Source organism: Salvelinus fontinalis, chromosome 32 (assembly GCF_029448725.1).
Source record: "Salvelinus fontinalis isolate EN_2023a chromosome 32, ASM2944872v1, whole genome shotgun sequence".
In the NCBI taxonomy this organism is placed as follows: Eukaryota; Metazoa; Chordata; class Actinopteri; order Salmoniformes; family Salmonidae; genus Salvelinus; species Salvelinus fontinalis.
In genome coordinates, this window is record NC_074696.1 from 31,204,397 (window position 1) to 31,215,465 (window position 11,069).

General features: G+C 42.1%; 1 protein-coding gene across 1 annotated transcript in view; it reads left to right on the plus strand.

Annotated features, from left to right (window-relative positions):
* Positions 1-11,069, plus strand: part of LOC129831077 (protein FAM135B-like) — a 67,371-nt gene that overhangs the window by 19,410 nt on the left and 36,892 nt on the right. The window contains exons 3-4 of the mRNA XM_055894102.1: positions 1,584-1,663; positions 10,942-11,069. The exon at positions 10,942-11,069 is cut by the window's right edge and continues 27 nt beyond it. Of these exons, the coding sequence (XP_055750077.1) occupies positions 1,584-1,663; positions 10,942-11,069 (208 nt within the window). The remainder of the gene's footprint in view (positions 1-1,583; positions 1,664-10,941) is intronic.

Below are 11,069 nucleotides of genomic sequence, written 5' to 3' on the forward strand. Positions count from 1 at the left end.
GAAGTCTTTGTTTGATGTTTAAACCAGGAGATGGTGATAAGAGCAGCGCAGGCCTTCTAGTTGAGTTTAATGGAGGGTGAATTAGTCGCTTCTAACGTTGCTCTTGATGTTCTAATCTGGTTTGATTAATAATCCTGGCTGTAGTTTCTAGGAGCATGTCTCCATTCGAAGTCCTGTGTTTATCCGTTGATGGCGTTCTAACTAGCAGCAGGCACAACGCCACAATGACTGAATGTCTCCACTGTTGTTTTTATTGGAAATGTGTTCAAATGTCATAATGATGCAGTGCATGATATCAAGACTACAGGTATATTGAATATCGTATCCACATCCCCCGCTTCTCTCTGTAATGTTTTCTCTACAGTACACTCTGAACCGTAACAGGCCCTACAATGCGTTGTGTGCAGTTGCGCTCTCACCTGCTTTAAGCTTTTTCCGAGCGATGACTCTACCCTTATTTATTTATCAACCTTAAAAACCTTATCCGTGCTCTTCACTGTCACGCCTCCATCTTCCAGAGGTGGTCACTCACTAAAACGCTGCTGGTACCATGTCTGTGCTCACAGCTAGGCTCTGGTGTCTTCCATTGCCGACGGATCTCAGGGGGCGCAATGCTTTTATACAGACCCACGTCCATTCCCACTCCGATATTCAAAGTGACCTTTGAAGATGCGTGTTTCACTGCACTTTTGGTGCCCATATCTTTTTAATGGGGGAATGCTGTATGTCAGCATTGGCAGGATGATAATACTAAATTGAATTGTTGTTATATTTAAATCTTATTTTACCAGGTAAGTTGAGTGAGAACACATTCTCATTTACAGCAACGACCTGGGGAATAGTTACAGGGGAGAAGGGTGGAATGAGTCAATTGGAAGCTGGGAGGTGATTAGGTGGCCAGATTGGGAATTTAGCCAGGACACCAGGGTTAACACCCCTACTCTTACGATAAGTACCAAGTATGCAAGAGACAATTACAAATGATATTATTAGGTATGTAATATCTGTTTTATCAGCTATTGTACAGAGCTCTACTACTGTTAACCTTCAAGCACAGACACCAGCAGACTCACTGAATGGATGTGCATTATTTTGAGTAATGTATTATTTATTGCTATTTGATCCTGTCCTTATTAATAATTAAGGTACATTTGTACAATTCCATACCAGTTGTGTTTAACAGAACAGTTCTAGCCTTTCCAGCTATTTCTTTCCATTCCATTCTGAACATTTGTTTCATATGCATTAGTATGTGTGTGGAATGTGTAGTGATGTGTACAGTAGTGCCGGTATGTGTGTAGTAGCTATGTACAGATATTTATGTTAATTTGATCGCCCTGTTGTTGCAGACATTTTATAAAGACTGCTAACGTTTGTAATTTCCACTTTAAGATGTCAGACTTGATTTGCCCTAATGTAAAATGTATCAACTCCCTACAAAAAATGTCCATTAATTATAATCTACATAATAATTCACAGTTTCTGTTGCTGCAGGATTATTTTCCTGCTATAGCAAACTGGCTCAAATGAAGATCCTACATCTGTGTAGTAACTGAAGGTATTGTATTGTTTTCTCCCTCCAGATTCTACCAGGTCCGAGCAGGGCTGAAGGTCTCTCCTCGTGTACCACACAGGTTGATAGCAACAACACCAGGGAATGCAGGTAATGAATTATGTCTTCTCACATTGTGTTATATATTGATAACGCTGGGTGTTTTTAATGCATAGTTTGCATAGAACTGTTTCTGTAGTTTTACAGATACTAATTCCCACACAGCATGAATCTCACTGATTCCAGCAATAGGTGGGCAAGACCCACACCAGGTTGTAGCTAACTGAGACTTCTATACTGGTAGTTTGAGTTCATGCATAACTTGCCAGTGGTTGGGACACTGTCTGTATCTATGCAGCCTGTTAGGCCAGGGACTCTGGTGGGTTGAGTGTGAGAGGATCATGGGTTGTCTGAAAGGGAGAATGTTCTGGTTACCATTCTACCTCATGATTACGATCATCTTCTGTGATCCACATTCTTTGGACAGTTTCCTTTGATGTTTCTGAAAACAGAAATCTTTCACAATGTCTCCTTTTTATAGCGTGTGGCCACTGAAACTCTAGTGAATGGGAACGGTAGTGTGTTGGTAGTGTGCTGTGCTGGAGCCTTGTTCTTGACTGTTATCAGAGGGCTCAGGCCAGGTATTCTGTGTTGATAGATACTGTATGTTGAGTTTTATTTTACGGTCACTCTCTAGAATCTGAAACGTTTTGGTGGAATTCAGTCTGTACAACATGCTAACTGTGTGTACGGCCCATATTATTCATGTTTCTGAGGTGTTCTGCCATCGTGTCAGACCACCATTAGCTCTATGGGGTGCTTCAGTGTTGCATGCTGGGCAGGAATCTAAGACAGCCATGAAAACTGCTCATCTTTGTCTTAGAAATGTGAAACTAAAAGGTTTATTGAACATCATTGTGTTGACTAATGATTTAAACATTGCAAGTGCCTCAGCTGGCTATAAATAGACTGCATGTTCTGTAACAGAGAAAGTAGTCCCACAGAAAGAGAAGTGAAAAAGTTCCCATGGCAACCAAGTGGCTCCTGCCTGTTTTACGTCGTCTCAAACAATCCGTTTAGGGGTGTGAAAGTATTCACAAGAATGTTGTTATAACATGACAGAGTTATATGGTAGAGTTAAAACAAAATACATGTGTGTTGAGAGAACAGAGGAAGCTGGCCTTGGACACGCCAACGGTAATAGTAATACGCCTTGTTGTTATTGGGGGAGAGTGTTTTCTCTTTGTGAGGAAATGTGAAAATCAGTCTAGCTTATGTGCATGATGTAATTTCTCCCTTTGTGTTGCATCACAACTACAATTGTGTAGACCGGGCTGACACACTGTCGTTGTCCTGTACTGTAGTCCCATCAGCATTAGCAGACAGAGCTGGTCCTCTGGATAAGCAGGAAGACATATTCCAGACATATTATCGGATTTGCTGTAATAAAAAAATCTATTTATAGTTCATTATGATTGGAAAAGGACGCAGGGAACAGTGTGTGTGTGTGCATGTGCGTGAGTGTGGGCATGGCTGCAGTACTATGGGGTGTTCCGTCTTTGACAAGGGAACGCATGGTTGCGGCTACAAAACCCCCTTGTTGTGCTGGTCTGACCCTGACATTGAGATGTGGCACTCAGGCATTTAATCAGACCCACCAGCCACCTGTTCCTCCTACTGAGACATGAATAATGTCACACTGACCTATGTAGGGAAGTCAGGGAGTCATTGATCAGACCAATGTGACCTGTTGTATGGTGGAGCTTCTCATGGTGCTGTGCAGTATAAAACAGCATAGTATTTTACTCTATCAGTTTGTGAAGTAGAGTGCAGTATATAATGAGATTTTAAATGTATATTGAACTACAGTATGCATTGTATCCAGTCTTTGATTACAGAGGAGAACTGCATAAAGTGGAGGGCATCGACTTGAGCGAAATTGCAGCATTTATTGTCCATAATATGTACAGTCTGATGTTGATAATGTTTTGTTTATTGTCCATAATATGTACAGTCTGATGTTGATAATGTTTTGTTTATTGTCCATAATATGTACAGTCTGATGTTGATAATGTTTTGTTTATTGTCCATAATATGTACAGTCTGATGTTGATAATGTTTTGTTTATTGTCCATAATATGTACAGTCTGATGTTGATAATGTTTTGTTTATTGTCCATAATATGTACAGTCTGATGTTGATAATGTTTTGTTTATTGTCCATAATATGTACAGTCTGATGTTGATAATGTTTTGTTTATTGTCCATAATATGTACAGTCTGATGTTGATAATGTTTTGTTTATTGTCCAAAATATGTACAGTCTGATGTTGATAATGTTTTGTTTATTGTCCATAATATGTACAGTCTGATGTTGATAATGTTTTGTTTATTGTCCATAATATGTACAGTCTGATGTTGATAATGTTTTGTTTATTGTCCATAATATGTACAGTCTGATGTTGATAATGTTTTGTTTATTGTCCATAATATGTACAGTCTGATGTTGATAATGTTTTGTTTATTGTCCATAATATGTACAGTCTGATGTTGATAATGTTTTGTTTATTGTCCATAATATACTACATGACCAAAAGTATATGGACACCTGCTCGTCTAACATTTAATTCCAAAATCATGGGCATTAAGTTGGAAATGGAGTTGGTCCCCCCTTTGCTGCAGCCTCCACTCCTCTGGGAGGGCTTCCCAATAGATGTTGGAACATTGCTGCTGGGATTTGCTTCCATTCAGCCACAAGAGCATTAGTGAGGTCGCGCACTGATGTTGGGTGATTTGGCCTAGCTCGCAGTCAACGTTGCAATTCATCCAAAAGGTGTTTGATAGGGTTGAGGTCAGGGCTCTGTGCAGGGCAGTCAAGTTCTTCCACACCGGTCTTGACAAGCCATTTCTGTATGGACCTCGCTTTGTACACCCGGAGCGTTGCCATGCTGAAACAGGAAAGGGCCTTCCCCAAACTGTTGCCACAAAGTTGGAAGCACAGAATAGTCTAGAATATAATTGTATGCTGTAGTGTTAAGAATTCTCTTCACTGGGGCCTAGCCCGAACCATGAAAAACAACCCCAGACCATTAGTCCTCCTCCACCAAACTTTACAGTTGGCACTATGCATAGTGTTCTCCTGGCATCCGCCAAACCCAGATTCTTCCGTCGGACTGCCAGATGGTGAAGAGTGATTCATGCATTTTCACTCCTCCAGAGTCCAATGACAGCAAGCTTTACACCACTCTGGCAGTCTCTATGGAGGTACCACAGGGTTCAATTCTCGGGCCGACTCTTTTCTCTGTATATATCAATGATGTCGCTCTTGCTGCAGGCGATTCCCTGATCCACCTCTACACAGACGACACCATTCTGTATACTTCTGGCCCTTCCTTGGACACTGTGCTAACTAACCTCCAAACGAGCTTCAATGCCATACAACACTCCTTCTGTGGCCCCCAACTGCTCTTAAACGCTAGTGAAACCAAATGCATGCTTTTCAACCGTTCGCTGCCCGCACCCGCCCGCCCGACTAGCATCACCACCCTGGACGGTTCCGACCTAGAATATGTGGACAACTAAAAATACCTAGGTGTCTGGCTAGACTGTAAACTCTCCTTCCAGACTCATATTAAACAATCAAATCTAGAATCGGCTTTCTATTTCGCAACAAAGCCTCCTTCACTCACGCCGCCAAACTTACCCTCGTAAAACTGACTATCCTACCGATCCTCGACTCCATAATGTTTTTATTTGATTTGTTTTTCTGCTCTTTTGCACACCAGTATCTCTACTCGCACATCATCATCTGCTCATTTATCACTCCAGTGTTAATCTGCTAAATTGTAATTATTCGCTCCTGTGGCCTATTTATTGCCTACCTCCTCATGCCTTTTGCACACACTGTATATATACTTTATTTTTTCTACTGTGTCATTGACTTGTTTATTGTATTATTGGCTTGTTTATTGTTTACTCCATGTGTAACTCTGTGTTGTTGTCTGTGTCTCACTGCTTTGCTTTATCTTGGCCAGTTGCAAATGAGAACTTGTTCTCAACTAGCCTACCTGGTTAAGGTGGGGAAAAAAATAACTCCAGCTGACGCTTGGCATTGCGCATGGTGATCTTAGGCTTGTGTGTGGCTGCTCGCCCATTGAAACCCATTTCATGAAGCTCCCGACGAACAGTTCTCGTGCTGACGTTGCTTCCAGAGAAAGATTGGAACTCGGCTGTGAGTGTTGCAACCGAGGACAGAAGATTTTTACATGCTATGCGCTTAAGCACTTGGCGGTCTCATTCTGTGAGCTTGTGTGGCCTACCACTTCACGGCTGAGCCGTTGTTGCTCCTAGACGTTTCCACTTCACAATATCATCACTTACAGTTGACCGGGGAAGCTCTAGCAGGGCAGAAATTTGACGAACTGACTTGTTGGAAAGGTGGCATTCTATGACGGTGCCATGTTGAAAGTCACTGAGCTCTTCTGTAAGGTCATTCTACTGCCAATGTTTGTCTATGGAGATTGCATGGCGGTGTGCTCAATTCTATACACCTGTCAGCAATGGTTGTGGCTGAAATAGCCAAATCCACTAATTTGAAAAGGTGTCCACATACTTTTGTATATATAGTGTATGTGCACATTCAGCATTAACAGTTTGTACGGATTATCTCTGCACTGCCATACGATAACATCTACAAATCAGTTGCTGTAGTGCAGAATATTCTTATATCCTAAACCACAGTATCAGGATTGCCTGCACACACAAAGTGCAGCAGTGCCATAATATCTGTACACAGTGAGCGTCGCTAGCTACATTGCAGCAATGCACCATACAGTAACATTATATTTCCATATTCTAATTGGAGGGCTTAGCCAGAGCCCTCTTTCCCATCTCCCTCCCGTCTCCTGCACACCTCCTCTACACGGTCACGTATTACAGCTATATGCCTTAAAGACAGACAGAACAGACATGGCTACCAACCATAAATTCACCAGCCAATGATAAGCTCCGCTCTGGCCAGCCAGGAGAAAGACATTTATCAACCACAGAGACGTGGGAAATAATCCACCCACCGTACTGTGGGAGATTAAAGTGTTGTGTGCTTGACATTTCAATTGTCTGGTGCCCTTCAGACAAGGTATGAAGGATTGTCTCGCTTCTGAATCCCAGCCATTTAATGACTGTACTTCATATAGAAAAACATTGTGGTTTGTTAAATCAGGATGGTGTTATATGAATTAGTTTAGTGTTTACTGTTCTGCTGCCTCCTTACTGTAGCTTAACTCTAATGGTATTATGTCACACAAACAGTAAGAGAATATCAGAGAGAGAGCTTTTTATGTCTCTATTTTGGTTTGGTCAGGGTCTGATTTGGGTGGGCATTCTATGTTCATTTTCTATGTTTTGCATTTCTTTGTGTTTGGCCGGGTGTGGTTCTCAATCAGAGGCAGCTGTCTGTCGTTGTCTCTGATTGAGAACCATACTTAGGTAGCTTTTCCCCACCGATGCTTTGTGGGTAGTTGTTTTCTGTGTTGTGTTTCTGCACCTGACAGAGCTGTTTCGGTTTCGTTCGTTCTCTTTGTTGTTTTGTTATTTAGTGTTCAGTTTTATTAATAAATCATGAACACTTGCCACGCTGTGCTTTGGTCCACTCCTTCTTCATACGATGGCCGTTACACAGAGAGAGAGAGAGAGAGAGAGAGAGAGAGAGAGAGAGAGAGGAGAGAGAGAGAGAGAGAGAGAGAGAGAGAGAGAGAGAGAGAGAGAGAGAGAGAGAGAGAGAGAGAGAGAGAGAGAGAGAGAGAGAGAGAGAGAGAGAGAGAGAGAGAGAGAGAGAGAGAGAGAGAGAGAGAGAGAGAGAGAGAGAGAGAGAGAGAGAGAGAGAGAGAGAGAGAGAGAGAGAGAGAGAGAGAGAGAGAGAGAGAGAGAGAGAGAGAGAGAGAGAGAGAGAGAGAGAGAGAGAGAGAGAGAGAGAGAGAGAGAGAGAGAGCAGGACAACATACAACATTATTAAATCAGTGTACACAAACAACAAGTGTGCGGTTACAATTGGCAAAAAACACACACGTTTCTTTCCACAGGGGCGTGGGGTGAGACAGGGATGCAGTTTAAGCCCCACCCTCTTTAACATATATATCAACTGTCACGCCCTGGCCTTAGAGAGCTTTTTATGTCTCTATTTTGGTTTGGTCAGGGTGTGATTTGGGGTGGGCATTCTATGTTAATTTTTCTATGTTTTGTATTTCTTTGTTTTGGCCAGGTGTGGTTCTCAATCAGGGACAGCTGTCTATCGTTGTCTCTGATTGGGAACCATACTTAGGTAGCATTTTCCAAACTGTGTTTTGTGGGTAGTTATTTTCTGTTTTGTGTTTCTGCACCTGACAGAACTGTTCGTTGTCGTTTTGCTCTTTGTTATTTTGTTCAAGTGTTTTTTGAGGATAAATCATGAACACTTACCACGCTGCGCTTTGGTCCACTTCTTCATGCAACGATGACCGTTACATCAACGAATTGGCAAGGGCACTAGAACAGTCTGCAGCACCAGGACTCACCCTACAAGAATCTAAAGTCAAATGTCTACTGTTTGCTGATGTCTCTGTCCCCAACCAAGGAGGGCCTATAGCAGCACCTAGATCTTCTGCACAGATTCTGTCAGACCTGGGCCCTGACAGAAAATCTCAGTAAGACAAAAATAATGGTTCCAGAAAAGGTCTAGTTGCCAGGACCTCAAATTCAAATTCCATCTAGACACCGTTGCACTAGAGCACACAAAAAACTATACATACCTCGGCCTAAACATCAGCGCCACAGGTAACTTCCGCAAAGCTGCGAACGATCTGAGAGACAAGGCAAGAAGGGCCTTCTATGCCACCAAAAGGAACATAAATTTCCACATACCAATTAGGATCTGGCTAAAAATACTTGAATCAGTTATAGAACCCATTGCCCTTCATGATAGTGAGGTCTGGGGTCCGCTCACCAACCAAGAATTCACAAAGTGGGACAAACACCAAATTGAGACTCTGCATGCAGAATTCTGCAAATATATCCTCAGGGTAGATTGTAAAACACCGAATAATGGATGCAGAGCAGAATTAGGCTGATACCCGCTAATTATCAAAATCCAGAAAAGAGCTGTTAAATTTTACAACCACGTAAAAGGAAGCAATTCCCAAACCTTCCATAACAAAGCCATCACCTACAGAGAGATGAACCTGGAGAAGAGTCCCCTAAGCAAGCTGGTCCAGGGGCTCTGTTCACAAACACACCCCACAGAGCCCCAGGACAGCAGCACAATTAGACCCAACTAAATCATGAGAAAACAAAAAGATAATTACTTGACACATTGGAAAGAATTAACAAAAAAACTGAGCAAACTAGAATGCTATTTGGCCCTAAACAGAGAGTACAAGAAAAGTGCAACCAGTGAAGAACAAACACCATTGTAAATACAACCCATATTTGTGTTTATTTATTTTCCCTTTTGTACCTTAACTATTTGCACGTAATATGACATTTGAAATGCCTTTAATCTTTTGGAACTTTTGTGAGTGTAATGCTTACCATTCATTTTTATTGTTTATTCCACTTTTGTTTATTATCTACTTCACTTGCTTTGGCAATGTTAACATCTGTTTCCCTTGCCAGTAAAGCACTTAAATGGAATTGAAATTGAATTGAGAGAAGGAGAGAGAGAGAGAAAGAGAAAGAGAAAGAGAGAGAAAGAGAATGATTGTATGTGCGCAGTGGCACAGTGGCTGAAGTATCTCCTTTGTAATGCTATAGAATATTCATTATTTGGTTGCAAACATACTGTATATCTGTACTCGTATTGCTCATAACTAATTGCATCCCTTTAAATCAGAGTGAAGCCTCTTTAGTGCCTTGCCAGTTCTGCTCACTGTCTCCGTCTGTCCCCTCCCTGTAGAGCAGAACTAGAGATGCCATGTTTTTAGATGAGCCTGGAGTACTGAGCATTCACCCTCATTACAACTTTGTTGACAAACTGACTCTTCCTCTGTAATAGGCTAGGATTGGTTTGGAATGAACTGAGAGTATTTCCACTAGCTGTAGCACATCATGCTGCCAGCACACAACAGCCACACTGCCTTTCACTAAATTTAGTACACAATCTGACACTCATGCTGGTTGAAGTGACTGTTCTTTCTGGAGAGGGCTGCTGAGAGAGGGAGAGAAGGGGAGAACAGAGAGAAGAGACGGAGAAACAGAGGGAGAGAAAGAGAGGCATAGAGTTCGTATCTATCTCTATATTGCAGAGGTAGATAAAAGGAGAGCACCTCAGTGGGGTGCTTCCTTCACAAAGGTCTATCACAGCTGCACCTCCAGCAGCCAGCTGCTGTCTCACATCTACTCTACAGAAACAAGCAGAACACACCACTGACTATATAGAGATTTACTGGAAAACCATTTATTTTTATACCCAGAGAAATGTCAGATTGTATATAATCCACTGCTTCTGAGCCTCAATTATGTGGAGGACACGAAATGACAGTGATGGGAATGGTGATGTGTTTGTCAGGTATGATGATGATCAGGGCCACCTCTAGCCTTTTGGAGCCCTAAGCAAGATCTGGTTGGGGGGCATAACCATCTCGCTGGCAAAACATTTAAGTTCATTTCCTGCAATTCTACACTTTTTGCCATGGGGCAGGGAGAGCATTTTGCAGTTTAACAACACATTTCATGCAATTCTACTAATTTTGCCATAGGCTGAGAGAAAATTGGGCAGTTTTCAAGCTAATTCTCTGCCATTATACACATTTAATCATTGGGTGGATACAATTTTTTGCAGTTTAAAAGCTAATTTCCTGCAATTCTACATATTTTGCCATGGGATGGAGAGAACATGTTGCCATTTTAAAGCTAATTTCCTGCAATTCTACACATTTTGCCATGACTTATACCAGGTTCATATGATATCTGAGTGAGAGTGACGAACAAACTCAATGTGACCAGGCACGTACCTTGCTTGCCTGGTCAGTAATTCAGCCATGATTACTACACGGTTTAGATAGCTGGCTAGACTAACTTATCTAGCAATCTATAAAATGTTAGCTGCCATGGCTAATTGAGTGACTGTCAGTAACTGACATAACAAGAGAAAAACTGCTGATGCACAACCAAATGTCGAAATTGCACCTTGTGTATTTTACTATTCTAACTGTCAATAATAAGTTGAGATCCTAACTGACTTCCAAAAAATGTATGCAAAAATAGACAGACAGACAAGTTATTATATTTTGGTCGGGACCCCGTAGCTGCCACGGGCCCTGCACGCAGCAGTTTGCGTATAGGCAGAGGCAGTACTGGTGGTGATGACGACGATGATGATGATACTGCTGCTGATGATGCTCTCTCCCATCCCCCTAGGTGACTGTAGTTTCAGCTCTGCGGCGGTCCATGATGGGGTCCATGAGGACACTACGGTGTTCAGCCGGATCTTCCAGATCCTCTACCGAAACGAAGAGGTCAACGTTGATGACCGCATGCTCTTCAAG